The 17010-nt window shown below is 42.8% G+C and overlaps 4 protein-coding genes across 5 annotated transcripts; 3 read left to right on the forward strand and 1 right to left on the reverse strand.

Annotated features, from left to right (window-relative positions):
• Positions 1-633: 633 nt before the first annotated feature.
• On the forward strand, positions 634-6739 carry ush1ga (Usher syndrome 1Ga (autosomal recessive)). Of its 2 annotated transcripts, XM_071533802.1 has the most exons (4): positions 634-894; positions 4393-4846; positions 4928-5733; positions 5906-6739. In XM_071533802.1, the coding sequence occupies exons 1-4, from the start codon at positions 731-733 to the stop codon at positions 5907-5909; spliced, it is 1428 nt and encodes a 475-aa protein (XP_071389903.1). In that variant the 5' UTR covers positions 634-730; the 3' UTR covers positions 5910-6739. The 2 variants fall into 2 exon arrangements, with proteins under 2 accessions (XP_071389903.1, XP_071389902.1); XM_071533801.1 differs by lacking the exon at positions 5906-6739 and having other exon boundaries at positions 4928-5737.
• Positions 6740-7763: 1024 nt separating this feature from the next.
• On the forward strand, positions 7764-11227 carry LOC139656276 (tripartite motif-containing protein 16-like protein). Its single transcript, XM_071533798.1, has 6 exons — positions 7764-8433; positions 8803-8898; positions 9073-9306; positions 9648-9819; positions 10060-10146; positions 10298-11227. The coding sequence occupies exons 1-6, from the start codon at positions 7984-7986 to the stop codon at positions 10870-10872; spliced, it is 1614 nt and encodes a 537-aa protein (XP_071389899.1). The 5' UTR covers positions 7764-7983; the 3' UTR covers positions 10873-11227.
• Positions 11228-11346: 119 nt separating this feature from the next.
• amn (amnion associated transmembrane protein) lies at positions 11347-12868 on the reverse strand. Its single transcript, XM_071533803.1, has one exon. It carries the CDS (start codon positions 12796-12798, stop codon positions 11347-11349), a length of 1452 nt encoding a protein of 483 aa, XP_071389904.1. The 5' UTR covers positions 12799-12868.
• A 1339-nt stretch (positions 12869-14207) lies between these two features.
• Positions 14208-16943, forward strand: LOC139656272 (proton channel OTOP2-like). The gene is made up of 7 exons (XM_071533794.1): positions 14208-14281; positions 14745-15124; positions 15217-15353; positions 15467-15525; positions 15601-15716; positions 15830-16620; positions 16773-16943. Exons 1-7 carry the CDS (start codon positions 14208-14210, stop codon positions 16941-16943), a joined length of 1728 nt encoding a protein of 575 aa, XP_071389895.1.
• Positions 16944-17010: the final 67 nt, after the last annotated feature.

Consider the following 17010-nt stretch of genomic DNA (forward strand, 5'->3'; position numbering starts at 1 on the left):
CAGGCTATGCCATTCAAATAGCCTACCAGTGAAACTAGAAATTCCCTCTTATAGGAATATTATAGTGGTACCATAGGAGATAAAACACACCATAGTGTACAATAATGTAATTTAAAACTCATTACCGAGTACTACAGACACACTATAAATCCCTATAGGAATATCATAGGAATATTATAGTGATACAAAAAAGTTAAAAAAAAATGTATATATATATATATATATATAATCAAGAAAGGGTCACTATAAACTCACTGCTGAGTAGGCCTATCACAGACACTACAAGTCCATATAGGAATATCATAGGAATATTATAGGGATACTATATGAAATAAAAATCCCATAAGGTCACGACTCAGTTTACCTCAGACGCACTACAGATCCCTATCGCAATATTATAGGAATATTATATGCTAAAGTCAGCCATAGGCAATATGTAAAGAGATGAATGGTGTTTTGAGGGTCTACCACTGCAGGGCCCCAGTCTGAAGTGGACTACATTGGCCACCGGGAGCACTGTTAGCCATGCGGTGCGCATCCCGGTGCCGGCTGCCCCTGGATACCGACGCGCTCTGCCTCTATCTCTCGGCTCTACTGTGTAGGAGAGACACTGGCTGTGGTGGGACAGTGGAGCAAAGTGGCACCTCGGCCGGTCAGCGCCCACTACATGGCCGGACGATGATGATGATGATCAAACGGAACGGGGTCGAGGTTGGATTAATTCTGCACCATGAATGACAGGTACCACAAGGCGGCCCGGGACGGCTACCTGGACCTGTTGAGGGAGGCTACGCGGAAAGATCTCAACGCACCGGACGAAGATGGCATGACACCGACGTTATGGGCTGCTTATCACGGCAACCTGGAGGCTCTGCGGCTGATCGTAGGAAGGGGGTGGGTATATAAAGCCAGCTGCTCCTCAAATAAAAGGCCCATCATATCCTGTGCGCACTGCATGCACATACTAGGCTAGGCTACAGCCACCAGCCTGAAACAATGTCCACCTTAACTCATGCATATTCTGTAATTAAATCTATTTTTTTCTTAAAGCAAGTGTAAACTTCTGCCAACGCAACGGGGTGAGACAATTTCGCCTGTTTCAGGATTTTTCCCATATCAATATCAAGGCAGAATATGGCAGATCATTCCACACTTGAGAAGAAATTCTAAGAAATTCTTGAATACACTTTATTTGCATGAGAAACAAGTGACACTAGCTCGCCCAATCGACTCATTTTTACCTGTTTCGAGAACGAAATGGTTTTAAGATTAGACTAAATTACTTGATGATAGTTTTTGTACTGTTGTTCAGTCCAAACAGTACAGTCAAAAGGTCTGTCATTTCCAAAACCATGCCAACTGTTCACTGTGTAGAACTATGCACACGTGAAGTCACTTCACCAAATGTCCTGAAATCCTGTGATCAAAGCCTGACAATGACTTTTTTTTTTAAAACACATAGTTAAATATTTTTATATATTTTTATATTTTATCTTTCTAAATTATGAAGAAATGTAATTAAGTAAATTCAGTGTTTCAGTGTTTTGGTCTGTATGATTACATAGCATAATTGGATGCAAAGGGAAATGATTTACCAGAGAAACAGGACATACTTTTATTTTAACACGCTGCAGCATTTGACTTTTACCCTTGGCATCAATATGATGGAAATTGTTGGTCATTGTGTTGAAATTTATGTTCCATTATGTAACAGTTATGGAACAAAAGTTTTTACTTGAAATGAGTTTTCACCAGAAAGATCATTGTGGCTTTCATCTATGTTTTTCACATTTATAATGGATATATGCCATTTCAAGGTGAGACAAATTAGGCTACAAAGAAATGTTGGCCTATACTTCAGCAATGTGCGCAAATGTCATACTGTATGAAGGGACAGTTAGGACCGGGAAACACACAAAAGCCTATTTCTCTCCTTTTGTGGCTGACCTGGTTAGCCTGCCAGCCAGAAAAATGGGCCCATTATGAATGTGCATAATTGAGTAAAGTTTGAGTAACTCACTATAACAGTGAAACAACACTGTGGATCAGTGTGTGTGCGACCATGTTTTGATATCGGTAAAGCTTACATCACACATAATAGATTGGTGCAAGTTGCTTGAATGCAATACCAATGTAGGAGCACAAATAAGGAAGTGCTCAGGGCATTTATGTCTGGTCCCTTCTGCATTCTTAAAACACACAGGCAGCAAACCAAGAAGGATTTCATAGCTAGAGCTATGTGAAAATACAGGGGTTACGGTTAGGTATACCCTAAATTTCCCACGGAATAAGTGTAAACAAGGCATTAAAGGCATTTACCTCGCAAGGACACAGCATTCCCTTGATAACAGAAAACATAAACTGGCCCTCAATAATAAAGCCTGACTGACATTTGGTTCTAAAATTAAAGATTAATAGCTGCCATAATGTTTCACAGAGACGCCAAACTCGTGAAACCCAGGGAAATAATGATGAGAAGTTTAATGATGCTTGACAACTTTATGGGGACAATGCAGTACAGTGCTATGTGTGGCAGGTATATTGCATTGAGTATACAGTAACATCAAGCTGTCGCTGGGATTGAAGGCGAAACACCCCACAATGTGATAAAGAACTGGGGAGGGATAAGAGGAAAGCAGCCCTGTTACTATTGTGATCAGCATTTTACAGGGAGAAACATAAATTATTATAGATAAAGCTATTATATAAGGAAGTCCTTACCTGAGACAAGCTTATTATACAATCTGAGTTTAGTAAAGTAATAAATATTTTGTCTCAAAATAAAGATAACATAACTTACCGCTGGGCTAATTGCAGTTTATCTTTTCATGTTCCTTTATCTATTTCAGTCTTTCTGTGCCGAGTTAACGGTGTTATTTCATTGTTTGATCGTTGTTTTATTGGTGCCTCCTGGGCTGTTAGCCAAGTACATCATATCTCACACAATGATGACAAGCATTCTATCACCTTCAAACTGTAGCAAACCATGACCATTTCACTGAGGTGTTTGTCTGTCCACTGCGCTCTCAGAATAAGAACCCAATCCTGTCCAGGCCAAAGGCTTGGGGGTTGAAATCAGGGTCTGCAGGTGAGAGGGTGCTAATCGCTGCCCTGGTTGGGTCTAGCAGATCTGACACACATTCCCTGTGAAAACCTTACAACTCAATCCATAAATAATATATCTGAGCTTCTACAATGGCTTCACCTCCATCTCATCAAATATTGAACAGTCTGTACATGGCTCCATTGGAGAACTGATGCTATGCAAGGATAAGACAGTCAATCCAATAAAAATGTAAATTCAGAGGAGGGACCACTCACCAGGAGGTTCTTAACTGAAAGATGGACAGAAAATTTTACTTGAAATTCGAGTCCCATGCAATGCAAAGTTGCAGTGGCCACCTACAGCTTGTATATTACATGTACATCCTGTTTTCCTTAGAACAATTTCCGTTGTCAGTAGAAAATGAAATGCTAATGCATGATTGAATAATAATTACAACAAAATTCCAGTAATCAGAGAATAGATGAGTCATCATAGATTTGTATAGTAAGCCTATCATGGCAAAGAGAAGTGAGAAAGCTCCATACACTTCCTCTGTCTAGCCAACCAGCTGTAATGTGTTATGACTTGAGGAATCCAGCATGACATCACCAGCTATGCACAGTTGTGCTTCTGAGTCAGGCACAACCTATCCGGCCTCCCCCTGAAACTGGATACAGGTAGTGTAATGGCAATGCTGGCAAGCCTGTGGTCATATTACAGACCAACAGCAACAGTGTAGCACAAGTAGAGGTAACCCTAAGGTCGTGGGCTGTTGGCCAAGGGTGAGCACTGATGATATTATTGCCGATATGCCCCCAAATAATAATAAATTCCCTGTGCTGGATATGATTAATCAAACCATCCTGCCATTTGCCAGTTGGTTTGAGCCTTTTAAAATGGTTTATGGCCTAGAAGAGATCTGTGACCTTTTTTCAGATGCATAAAGGCCACGCAATGTTTAGGCTTTAAATTATTAATTAAGACTCCATGAACAACCCATGGATGGCAGGTCAGTGCTGAAAACATAATCAAAAAATCATAAGCTTACTCATGAGTGAGTCACTATATTTAGGGTCATCTAAACAGACGACAAGAAGAAGGTAATCTGTATCCTGGCTCGTATTGCACCTAGCTAACACTTAGCCTTTGGAACTGTGACACTTCTCTTAGCAATGATGGGTCAGTGTTTTATAAGGGATTTATGTTTCAAACAGTCCGAGAGAGATGGAAATATATATAAGTCTCTAGGATAATATATATAAGTCTGTAGGACATATTGGTCTCTGTCTCTCGTTCAAGTTCTCTGAGTCTAAAGGTGGTATCTAACTTATTTCTTCCGCACACAGAGGAAACCCTGACAAGTGTGACATATGGGGGAACACGCCACTCCACCTGGGGGCTGCCAATGGTCACCACAACTGCCTCTCCTTCCTGGTGTCTTTCGGTGCCAACATATGGTGCCTGGACAACGACTACCACACGCCGTTGGACATGGCCGCCGCAAAAAGTCACATGGACTGTGTCCGCTACCTGGACTCCATTGCTGCCAAGCAGACAGCCCTCAACCCCAAGCTTGTCGGCAAGCTGAAGGACCGGGCGTTTCGAGAAGCTGAGAGGCGAATCAAAGAGTGTGTGAAGATGCAGAAGAAGCACCACAAGCGTATGGAGCGGAAGTTCCATAAGGAGGCATCTGAGACTTCTATATCAGATGTCATGAGCTTTTCCAGTTACACCAGCAGCTCTGTGAGCCGCAAGATGCACAACTTCAATCCAACTACCGTCAGTGTGCCATATTCTCAGGTCAGGATTTTTCATGAATCTACTCTTACTTTTCAGTTGATATGCTTATGACTAATTTATGTGTTATTCCTATCCTGTAAGGCTACTTTTCATGCCACAAACCGGGGGAAGACAAAGATCCAGAAGAAGTTGGAGAGAAGGAAACAAGGGGATGGGACCTTCAAAATCTATGAGGATGGAAGGAAGAGTGTTCGCTCCCTCTCTGGCCTTCAGCTGGGCAACGATGTCATGTTCATCAAACAGGGGACCTATGTCAACCCAAAGGACCATGGCCGCCGCAACGTTCGTGACATGTTCTCTGGAATCAATGACGATGCCATTTCACGTGCCATCAGCGAGCCGGACCTCCATGGGCCCGATGTGGACTATTCTGAGATCAGCACCGACTCAGGCCACGACTCCCTGTTCAACCGGCCTGGTCTGGGCACCATGGTTTTTAGGAGGAACTATGTGAGTGGGGGGATGTTTGGCCTAGGTGGACGGGATGAGGCCAGTGTGGCGGGCATGGGCCGGTCAGCCGATACCGTACGTTTACGCAGCAGGCTGCAGCATTCCCCGAGTCTGGATGAAGACAGCATTGGCAGTGCACGCAGCCTGCAGGAGAGGAACGTGCAGGAGTTGCCCTGGGACGAGGTGGAGCTGGGGCTGGACGACGACGATGAGCCTGAGACAAACCCCCTGGAGGTCTTCCTGGCCACCCAGAGCATGAGCGAGTTTACCTCCATCTTCAAGAGGGAGAAGATCGACCTCGAAGCGCTATTGCTGTGCTCTGACCATGACCTCAAGAGCATCCACATCCCCTTAGGACCGAGGAAGAAGATCTTAGATGCTTGTAAGAGACGCCTGGAGACCATTGAGGACCCAGACTGCATTGAGGACACAGAACTGTAAGTGCTGGTTGTTGTTGTTTTTTTAATGAGATTTTTAATGATGCATCTTTCTTCTAGTCATAGAGATCTAGCCATTGAGGAAATTTTATTTTCAAATGAAAACCTCTTCTGTTACAAACATGGTTTATTCTGAAATGGTTCCTCTCTCGTCTTCCATTTTACTCTACAGATAACACGATGATCCTCCTGCTGCGTGCTTATCTAGCCTTAAAGGTCAGTAGAGCACTGTGGAGAGAGTGTCATGTATGGACTTAATGATTTACCTCCTCTGGTAACTCTGTGGTAACAAAGCAGAAAGGACATTGTCGTGATTTTACCTTGTGTTGTTAGACTCAGGAGAATCACATAGCCTTACAGAGTTACGGGAGTCCACTGCATTGCATGAATGAACAAACTCAATGACGATTATCAGAGTACAGTGTCCTGCAGTGTCCTTGTATGTCAAGTGGCATAATTAATGGAGAGTCGATTGTGTGGTCTGTGTCCCCTGAACATGTTTGCCCCTGTGGGGTAAGTCCTACCATCTCATGTGCCTGCATTGCTTGTGCCTGTGCATTTGTTTAAATGTATTTTTTCTAATAGATGCTTTGGACATTCATTTCATGACAATTTGTTTATTAATCAATTTTAAAAATATTTTTTTCCTTGACTCACTCAGCTGATGTGCAGTCATTATATTCACACATCTGTACATGTTTACATACAGTGAGCCATGTCAATCCAAGTTTGGCTCACTAGCAATGCAGGCCAATTGTTTGTAGAGTCAGTGAGCAAATATATTGAATCCTGTTTTTGAATACTCTATAGTATTGTGCATTGTGTGAAAACATGTCATCTTTAGATACGTATTTTTCTAATACACAAAATAACATGTTTTAGTTCTATATTTTGCATGTCCAGTGAATATGCAGTGAGGTATAAACCTTAAAAGCACTCATATCTTGTCTATATCATAGTCTTGTCAACAGTTTGTGTCTTGAATAGTTTTTAATATAGGCAGATAGGCTACATCTGAAAAGGAAAAGATGTCAACATTGAATGTCTAATTTTTTAAAAAGGAACATTTTTCAAGTGGACTTTTGGCTTAATAAAAGTACTAATTTAAATTATGCTGTATTCTATTTCACTGAGGTATCCATATACTCTATCTTGGGAGATAGAACAATGTAAGAAAGTACACTGATACTCATTCATTTATGTAGCTAAAGTATAACTGAATTTCATGAAATTTGCTGGGTTCCTGCTTAGCAACATGTCTATTATACTGTTCTTTATTATGCAGTTTCAGAACTACAGGTCAGTGAAAATACAGTCTCAGGCATTACCTGTTTACAAAGACAGTCTACCATGGCAGGAACTCTAGCTACCTATTTACATTTCCTGCTACAGCCAAGTATATGTGTGTGTGTGTGTGTGTGTGTGTGTGTGTGTGTGTGTGTGTGTGTGTGTGCATGAAAGAGGAAAATGGCTGTTTTGGCATCTTCAACTAGTCATAATAATCCTGCACCAGCTGCTCACACACAACACAAGGGTCAGTGCCTCCTCACTATGTACTGCATGACATGAAGTCAGGAAGTGGTAGATAAGCGCTGCTGTCTGGAAACTCAATGCCTCTGAGAATTCCAGCATAACTCTGTTATCAAAAGGAAACACTGTCAGCCTCCTCCTCAAAGGTCCTATAACAGTGTTCAGCCAAGGTCTCAGTGAATTACTTATTTGTGATAATGTCAACTAGAATAGTATCCGTGTACAGTTTTGATGTGTACATCTCTAGCTTTATTAATTCATTATTGTCACATAATTTGAAAGTAAAAAGACAACAAGAAACAAGTCAAGTCAGTAGCTTATAGGTAATGAACATGAGTACATTTACTCCCCTCCTTGCTGGGCTACAATACACGCGTCATTTCCTCCCCTCATCTCTGTGATCTGGTCAAGCTGCGTCTTGAGCTTAGTGAGGTTGGATACAGGGGAAAGAGAAGGGAAAAACAGGGGAGGGGTGAAAAATGAGAATGCTTTGGCTGGCTGACTTAACAAAAGATCTTAGGCGTGGTTCTCAATTCTTTCTTTATGCGCTCAAGGGGGTCCTCGGATTGCATTAAAGACAGGAAAGAGCAGTGTCGGAGTGTGGAGAAGTTAGGCCTTGTGACAGTTTAGCACGAAGCTTCACCAGTTCAGGTCTCCAGTGAGTAGAGGGGCTGTATCTAAGGCTGATCGGGCAGAGACTACAGTAGGTCACACTCAGACATGGAGATTCCCGACACAAACAATGAGGAGAACATGAAAGAGAATCCGCCACCTTGTGAAAAACAGGACAACTCTCACGCAAACAAAGACCTGGGGGATCCTACCAGCATGGCTGCATCTGGGGAAAGTAACTCCGACACACTGCTCCCGGATGATGTGCTATGTGACTCCTGCATCGAGAACCACAGCAAGGCTGTAAAATCCTGCCTGACCTGCCTAGTGTCTTACTGTGAATCCCATCTCAGGCCCCATCTGGAGAACGCCAAGTTTCAAAACCATCGGCTGGTGGATCCCCTCCACGACATTGAGTGTCGGACGTGTGAGGTCCATCATCTTCCTCTTGAACGCTTCTGCCTGGCAGATGGATGCTGTGTGTGTCGGGACTGCGAGAGCCAGGAGCATGATGGGCACACATCTGCATCTGTAGGGGAGGCGCGCAAAGAAATTGAGGTCTTAAACACACACTCACATAAACACACACACACTCACTCAAAGTACAATAAATTTCACAGTGTATAACACAAAGTGACATTAATGTATGTTCCTGTGAATGCAAGGCCTGATGTCTAGTAGAAAGACATGTTGGCAGACTTCTCATTTGATTATCACAAACTTATCTTTTTAATACTGACTGTTATATCTGAAATAGAATTCCTAAGTCTGATTACAGAGCTTTAACTTCCCTCTTACAAACAGGGAAAAAGAGGGCAAAATGCTCAGTTATGGTATGTTAGTAATCCTCTGGCATTTGTCCCAACATATGGTCTTGTTTGAGAACCTGATGTAGTATCTGTTGCACTTGTGTTTGATTGTATGCAGACCGAATTGCAGAAGAAACAAGTAGAGATTATCCAGAGCGTCTCAGCAGCTGAGAAGGCAGTTGGAAAGCTACAGAGCAACAATGCCTCAATTAAGGTACATTGCATAGGCAAATGTTACACCAGAATCCACTGCCTGTGTTATAATTTATTGATCTAATGCACAATGGCCCAGCACAACCTCACAAGATATTATTATGTTATTGTCATATTCCAGCCTTCAGTGTTTTTATTCTGTGTGTGTCTCTGTAATTGCACTCTGCCCCTTCAGTCTTCTGTGGCAGGGGTTGGTGTTGTTATTGAGGAGCAGTTTGCCAGGCTGCAGACAGCGGTGGAGGAGGCCAGGAGAGGGGCAGTGGAGGTACTGCAGGGAGAGCAGAGACAGGCCCTCAAACAGGCAGAGGGCATACAGGCACATCTTGAGCAGAGGAGGGCAGAGCTGACGAAAACCTTGGCTCAAATGGACAGACTGTCCAGGAACAAGACCGATGTCGACTTCCTGCGGGTAAAAATATATAGGATATTAAAAAACAAATTTAAGACACAGCTTTACCCTGTCAGTGTCAACCTTGCCTCATATGATCTGATACCTGGGGATTAGTACAGAATGTTCTCTGAGACAGACGGTTTATTTTGGATTTTGGAGTGTTGACAGTGTATACAGAGTAGGCATATCTGACAAAATTCCTTTCATTCATTTCATGGGAAAAAAAAACCACTGTCTTAGTGCTGGATCAGTGAAAAGGAGTTGCAGGTTATTTAACAGTTTTATGTCACTTCATCATGTGATCCTGAAGGGTTATTATGAGTTACAGTGTATGGTTACTTTCATTTTGCTTGTTGTAGGAGTACTCAGAGTGGAAGAAAGGAGTGATGGATGTGTGTCTGCCTGGTGTGTACGTCAACCTCATGGACCATCTAGCCCCTTTCAGTCATGTGGTGACTGATGCTACCCAGGAGCTGTGTGACCAAATCCTCTCCTCCTACAGGGAGAAACTGGTGACAGTCTGCAAAAGTGGTGGGTGTACAGTACATCATATTGTATTCCTTACCTTACATCTTGTGGCTCCTTGTGGCGAAAAGTGCCTCAACAATACTTCTCCAGTGGATCTTGCTCTGTGCTGTTTTTAGTTCTTCTTTGTTTGTTCTTCTCCACGTTTTCATGTTTTTTTATCTACCAATTAATTATTCAATATATTTATAAACCATAATGTCTTACCAAAATACAGAATAACCTCTCTGATGACTGATACCCTAGGTACTAAAGCCATGGTCCAAGCCCAGATGGCAGAATCTCAGCCTTCACCCCTGCCTGACCCTGAAACCCGAGAGGGCTTCTTGAAATGTAAATAACTGTTTTTAAGGTTTTTAATGTACATGCAACAATTTCATTTTTGTGTTTTCTATTCTTTGAATACAGATGCTCATTGTCCCTTTTTTTAAGCATATAAGTGACACTCCAATTACGTGCAATGACAAATGTGTTTCCCCTATAGATACAAGGAGTTTGACCTTTGACCCAGACACCACCCATCATTTCCTACGATTGACAGAGGACAGCAGAAAGCTGACCAACACCAGCCCCTGGCAGCACAGCTACCCAGACAACCCTGGGCGCTTTGAGTATTGGCGTCAGGCAATGACCTCAGAGAGCCTTTACCTGGGGAGGCATTACATTGAAATAGAGCTGAGTGGGGAGGGTGCACACATAGGAGTCACATATAAGAGCATTGATCGTAAGGGAGAGCAAAACACTAGCTGCATCACTGGGAATGACTTTTCTTGGTGTCTGGGAAGGAACAGGCGAGGTTTCTCTGCTTGGCATGCTGGTGTAGAGACACCCTTAGAAGGCACTGATATCACAAGGATTGGGTTATATGTTGACTTTTATCAAGGCTCTATTGCCTTCTATGATGTGACCGGCTCTATCACGCTGCTCCACAAGTACAAGGCTGATTTCATAGAGCCCTTGTATGCTACTGCCTGGCTCTCAAAGAAGGACAATATAGTTTCTCTAATTAATGCAAACACAATGCACAATATGCCAACACCTGCTGCCCCAGATTGTTAGGAATGTGAGGTTGTAAAAGGAAAATTAGCACATTTTGAATGTTTATTCTGTTTGTATAACAAGGTATACATGGAGGATTTTTTTTTTCATTGAAGTAAATTAGTGTCAGAGAAGGTTATACTTACTACCATCTAGTGGTGACTGTGCAACATGTACACAATGAACTTATGTGTAGTAATATGGGTGTTAGAAATTTACTGCAGTTTTACTACTCTGGAATATGGTATGAAAAAAAATGCAATTACCTGCCAACAATTCCTTTATTTGTTTCACAAGTTCATTCAGTTATCAAATTGCTTCAATGTCTGTCAGCTATTTTATGAGCTTATTTACATTGCTGGATTATTGTAGTTATGAGAGTATTTATTGTTTGTGAAGTGATTGTAAATCATCAACTAATATATTTCCATAATAAAAAAGAAATGAAAGTACATTGGAAATAATCAACATCCCTACTTTTCACTACAGTAGACTTCAGGCATTAAAATCAGTTTCATTCTCATCATACACTGGATTTACAAAGTGCACACCCGACTGAGTCAAGGAGATTGAACCATTAACTTCAGTCCCATACAGACTGGGTAAAGCAGGCAAAGTGGTGGGCTTGTCAAACATAGGATTATCAAAGCCGTGGTCAAGAGGCCCACCAAGTTCTCCAATGTCACTGTTTTTCTTCAAGCTGCTCAGAGACGGCATCGAAGGCATTGATGGCATGGAGATTTGGGGCATGTGGATAACCCTCTTACGAACCAGGACAACCAAGATGGCAACGAGTGTCAGTAGAATTAATAATCCAAACACAATTCCAACCACCATCTCAGTGCTACTCCCCAGATCATCACTGTTGCTGCTTCCGGAGGAGGCCTGGAATTCAGCCCCAGCAATTCCCAGGTGAGAGCCTTGAGAATGGACATCCTTCAGTATGTCACGGGCCAGAGACTCTGCAACCATACCTGCCTGTGGGCCGGTCTTCCCATCCAGAAGCACTATCTGGATCTCAGCTGAGGCACCAAATGGGATGATCCCCATGAACCGCTGTGACTTGAAGACTTTGGACATGCCCAACTGAATGGATTTGTATGATGGCTGGACAAGAAATAGGTGCTGGAGCCGTTGTCTGTAAGTCTGTAGGTTGAAGCCGATGGTATAATGGATGGTGACAATGGCACCACACACATCACAGCAGTGTCCTACAGGTCGGAGAGGCTTCTTACAGGTGAGAGGGGAACATGTTACACTGCCACAGATCCGCTCATGGCTTACAGAATTCCCACAGTCACAGCCAGAGGGATCTGCGCAGCCTGAGTTTCCAACACTGACAGTTGAGGATCCATGAAATTGCAGTCGGCCCGAGCCTGAACTGAGGTATTGGGAGAACTCAGATCTGCTACTAAAGGTCTTCCCCAGTACAGACACAGTTTGGACAGGAATGCTAGGCTTACTGGATGTGGTATCCACTCTGAAAGAGGAGCGGGCTTTGAACACCACATCGTCATACTGGCAAGGAACGCTCTCCTCATGGACCGAGAACAAGAAGTGTCCATTCTGCAGGTCATCCAGAGTTGTGGCTGCCTGCCACAGGGCTGGGTTGAACCACTGAGAAGATTCTGAATCTTTGAACTGGTGAGTGCCACCTGCTCCGCAGCCCGGCTCTTGTCCGCCCCCAACATAAAATCCAGCTCCTGAATTCAGGATGAACTCACCACCAACTGGCAACCTCATCTCCTGCACAGAATGGGTGGTCTCCACATACACTGACACTTTTCTCTGGACTGAAAACTGAACTTTGTCATTACCGCATGGAACAACTCCTTTGTCCCAGTTGGTTTTATTCTCATAGTTGGTGTCAGGAATCCATTGCTTGTACAGGGCATTTGTCACCCCAACAAGACAGAAGAGAAGAAACACGTCTGGCATTTTCAGCATCTTGAATGTTTGTGACAAACTGAGAGAACATTAAAGCGACCTTTGTTTCCAACCTTGTGACCAGCACAAGTGCACAGGTTGCCAGTAAAGTGATGAGCTAGGGGAAACATTCAGCTTTGGAACCAGGTGACCTGTAAAAGATTTACTTTTTCTGCAATAACTGAACTATCTTAGTCCTTTTATGTCCCAAGACAGCTTTTTAATCGCTTTAAAAGTATTTTTTTATATCCACCATGGAGGTTGTTTTCGCCCTTTCGTTTAGTTTGTCTGTCAGCAGGATATCTGAAAAACTGCTGAACAGATTTCAATGAAATTTGGTGGCCTGATAGGTCTTGGGTCAAAGAACAATTGATTAGATTTTGTTGGTGATCCAGATCTGGGATCTCCACCATTAGACTATTAGAATTTTTTTAGCCATAACTATGGAACTAGACAGAGACCTCATTCCAAAACTTGGGAGTATGTTTGTGGGATCAAGAAATTAATTTAACTTAAAATTTAAGTGATAGGAATGATAACTTTAGAATTGTTCAGCATGGCGGAGGTTTATTCAGGCCATCTTTTTATCTGTTCATTTAGTAATAAGATGGAGGACAGAGAGCGATCAGTGAATGAATGAATAAATAAAATTGTATTATTATTATTATTATTATTACTATTATTATTATCATTATTATTATTATTATTAGTAGTAGTAGTAGGCTAGTAGTACAGTAGTAGTAGAAGTAATATGTGGCCTAGTGGGCTGTTAATCGTAGTCTGTTGAAAGGATGTGATATAACCATATGAAAACCTGCAACTCGGTCCATGGCACGTTTTTCCCTTCCTGTGTTTAGGCCATAAATGATTTCACATCAGTAGGCCTAATTCCTAATGCTTAATTTTTGAGCTCATAGCACTCATGCACTGCCTGAGGCAGAGAGTCTTACCTGGGGTCATGAAAAAGCAGCGTTGCAAATTTCACACACGGCCTAGCTATAGGCCTCAATTAATCCTTGTGGAATAACGTGTAAATCAAGTGCAGCAGGTCGGATATGGCTCATACGAGGGCATTTACTTTGGAGAGGCGACCGGATCCCAGATTGCTCCTGAAATGTATTGGAGCATCACACCTGGTGTGGGGCGAGAATAATCAATTAGTTGAAACTGATTACACCTGTTTTCCCTCCATTTACGATATCTTGTGGTGCGCCAAGTCCAACTCCTACTGCATCAACCTGACTAGCAAACAGACAATGCGTGTGCACCGTTATTAGTTGGCTATTTGTTTTTGGGTTTCAACTCTCGGTGTTGTTCTTTTGCCCTTTCCTTGCATCGCTTTATATGTCATCAATATTTTAAACCTCTAGGCCTACATGTCTGGGTGTTAGACCTACCGCTGCCCATCTTGGCCGTCACCGTGGCCTACAATGTCGAGTAGCCGAATGGACATGAAAACTATAACCCGACAGATGTTCCGGACCTGCAACAAACTCTTCTCTAGGTAAAACTGGCATAAGGCATTGCTGCAGTGGTGCGATTCCAGTCTTGAGGTGTTGTCTGTGGCAAGTGTCTGTGGCGAAACAAGTGTTGTTTTTTTCTTTGGATCCCCGTTAGCGGCTGCAATTAGTAGCCTAACCCCATGCTGTCACACTCACACTACCGATATGGTGCATTACAAATAGACAGCTCATTGGCTGTGGCTGTCGTTTGATTATAATAATCAGTTAATTTATTACAGTCACCTGTTATCTTCCTACCAAAATGACCGTGTGATGATGTAATACTATGAATAGTAGTAACAGTAACTAATAGTATTTTATCTCCCGCAGCACTAACATAACTATAATATTCCAATAGGGGTTTAGAATTTTGTTGTGGTAGGCTATTGTAGTAATTTGTATCCTTCAAAATGTATAGGATTGCTGCTGTGTTTTGTTTTACAAAATCGTGACTTTCCTCTTAAGGAAAACGCCTAATGATGAGAGAGATGTTGTGGAGGCCCATCCATCCAACATTGAAACAGCAGCTCACATGGAGAATATCCAGCATTTGCCCAGTCTTGCACGTCCTCCCAGTGTGGAAGCGGTGAGGGAGAGGAACCACCACGGTGGCGGATGGCTCCTGTCTGGCATCATCTGTGTCAACATCCTGATCCTGGGTTGTGCTCTAGTCAGTGGCAGTGCCTTCAACAGCGTGGCCATTACTGCTGTACACAGACAAATCTTCCTTATCATTCTCCTCCTCCTCACCATCATCTGGATGCTGTTTTACACTATCTTCACCTTCCGAAAAGACGAAGCAGGCCTGTACAAAGACAGCCATGCAGGACCTGTGTGGCTCAGAGGTGAGACTGTCCTGAAATTTGGTAGGCTTGAGTTCTAGATGAGTGACATTTTAATCCTTAATAACTATTCTTAATTATGTTTTTTTTTGCAGCTGGACTTGTGCTGTTTGGCCTCCTCAGTCTGATCATGGACATTTTCAAGATTGCTAACTATGTGGGTTATCTCCATTGTGACTCTGCTGTCAAAGTTGCCTTCCCTGTTGTGCAAGCTGTATTTTTATTTGTCCAGGTTGGTGCATTTAAAAACATGACACTTGTGCATTGTAAGAACATGCACTGGCTTAGACTTAACTGGCCATTTCGCTCAATTGGAGAAAACTTCTAAAACTTGTCTGTTTTTAGACATACTTCCTATGGATTCATGCCAAGGACTGTGTGCAGCTACACAAGAATTTTACTCGGTAAATTCAGATATAAATCAAACAATTGTAGTTTTGTTTAACCTTGCTGCACACTCATTGTTTCATTTTTTTCAGGTGTGGGCTTACTCTTACCCTTTCCACTAACTTGGTATTGTGGATGGCTGCAGTCACCGAGGAATCGGTTCACCAAACTGAAATCTTTGAGAATATCACAGGCAGCATGTACAGAGGTATCTCGACATTATTAATTTCTCATCAAATTCATTCATGCAGTCACTTTCTGGAAGGACAACCAGTCTAATGAAAATAAACTTGGACTAAAGTGCTTCCTTTCCCATTTCAGCCAGCTATGGATATGACAAGTGTAAATGCAGTCACTCGGCATGTGACACCTTCAAAGAGGCCTTCTACTACTTGTACCCCTTCAACATTGAATACAGTCTCTTCGCCTCTGCTATGGCATATGTAATGTGGAAAAACGTTGGTCGAGTAGTAGACCACGCCCACCACGTTAAGTTCCGTCCAAAGGATGTGTGTTTGGGACCTGTAGCAGGATTACTCCTGGTAGTTGCAGGTCTGGCAACTTTCATAGTGTATGAGGTCGGTGTACTACAAGAGGAGCAGAAGAAGAGAAACAAAGCCCTGCTGATTCACTTCATAATGAATGTAGTGATAGTGAGCCTGATGTCTGTCTCTACTGTGGTCGGCTGTGCCATCTACAGGCTGGACCAGAGGGAACACGTCTCTGAGAAAAACCCCACACGCAGCCTGGATGTGGGGCTGCTGGTGGGAGCGTCGATGGGACAATTCATCATCAGCTATTTCACTATTGTGGCTGTGGTGGCAACTGGAGCCAAGGGCTACCTGAACGGCCTCAACCTGGCCTGGGCAATCCTGACTGTGGTCCAGCTGGGCCTGCAGAACTACTTCATCATTGAAGGCCTGCACCGGGAGCCCTTCCATGTGATGCAGGAAGCGGCACTGCACACAAATGCTCACGCTGTCCAAGATCATATGGAGATGAGCGTCGTTACAGAAAGCAATAAACCCAGGAACTTCCTGGCTTCAAATCTCAGTTGGAAGAGAAGGGTCCTGAAGGAAGTCTGTGCATTTTTACTGCTAGCTAACATCATTGTAAATCTAATTTACTTTCTTTCATTTTATTGAGATTCACTTGTATAACTGATTTAACAATGGCATATTGCCATTCCTTTACATGTCATTTCTGTTAATCAAGTCCTGTCCTAAATTTGGCCTGATTGTGTTGCTTGTTTTTGTTCTGACAGCTCTGGATCATGCCTGCATTTGGCGCTCGTCCCCAGTTTGACCACTCCATCGAGACCAAATTCTACAAATTCACCATGTGGGCTGCAATTGTGAATATTGGACTGCCTTTTGGAATCTTTTACCGCATGCACTCGGTTGCCAGTCTCTTTGAGGTGTACTTGATTGCTTAGATCAACTTATTTTAAGATGTATAGAGTATTTTTTATGCTATTGGTTGTCTATTTAATGTCTAAATCT

The sequence above is a fragment of the Centroberyx affinis genome, unplaced genomic scaffold (assembly GCF_046629955.1).
Source record: "Centroberyx affinis isolate AG114_WGS23_722 - 3 ecotype Tasmania unplaced genomic scaffold, CSIRO-AGI_Caff_v1 ptg002431l_1, whole genome shotgun sequence".
Classification (NCBI taxonomy): Eukaryota; Metazoa; Chordata; class Actinopteri; order Beryciformes; family Berycidae; genus Centroberyx; species Centroberyx affinis.

What these genes read in the sequence shown, in the direction of transcription:
- amn (XM_071533803.1), bottom strand. Translation starts at nt 12,798, where the DNA reads ATGCTGAAAATGCCAGACGTGTTTCTTCTCTTCTGTCTTGTTGGGGTG.
- LOC139656276 (XM_071533798.1), top strand. Translation starts at nt 7,984, where the DNA reads ATGGAGATTCCCGACACAAACAATGAGGAGAACATGAAAGAGAATCCG. An exon ending in AGGCGCGCAAAGAAATTGAG is followed by an intron (nt 8,434 to 8,802) that starts GTCTTAAACACA and finishes GATTGTATGCAG; the next exon opens with ACCGAATTGCAGAAGAAACA. An exon ending in CCGATGTCGACTTCCTGCGG is followed by an intron (nt 9,307 to 9,647) that starts GTAAAAATATAT and finishes TGCTTGTTGTAG; the next exon opens with GAGTACTCAGAGTGGAAGAA.
- ush1ga (XM_071533802.1), top strand. Translation starts at nt 731, where the DNA reads ATGAATGACAGGTACCACAAGGCGGCCCGGGACGGCTACCTGGACCTG. An exon ending in CGGCTGATCGTAGGAAGGGG is followed by an intron (nt 895 to 4,392) that starts GTGGGTATATAA and finishes TTCCGCACACAG; the next exon opens with AGGAAACCCTGACAAGTGTG. An exon ending in TCAGTGTGCCATATTCTCAG is followed by an intron (nt 4,847 to 4,927) that starts GTCAGGATTTTT and finishes CTATCCTGTAAG; the next exon opens with GCTACTTTTCATGCCACAAA.
- LOC139656272 (XM_071533794.1), top strand. Translation starts at nt 14,208, where the DNA reads ATGTCGAGTAGCCGAATGGACATGAAAACTATAACCCGACAGATGTTC. An exon ending in CACAGGCAGCATGTACAGAG is followed by an intron (nt 15,717 to 15,829) that starts GTATCTCGACAT and finishes TTCCCATTTCAG; the next exon opens with CCAGCTATGGATATGACAAG. An exon ending in TACTGCTAGCTAACATCATT is followed by an intron (nt 16,621 to 16,772) that starts GTAAATCTAATT and finishes TTGTTCTGACAG; the next exon opens with CTCTGGATCATGCCTGCATT.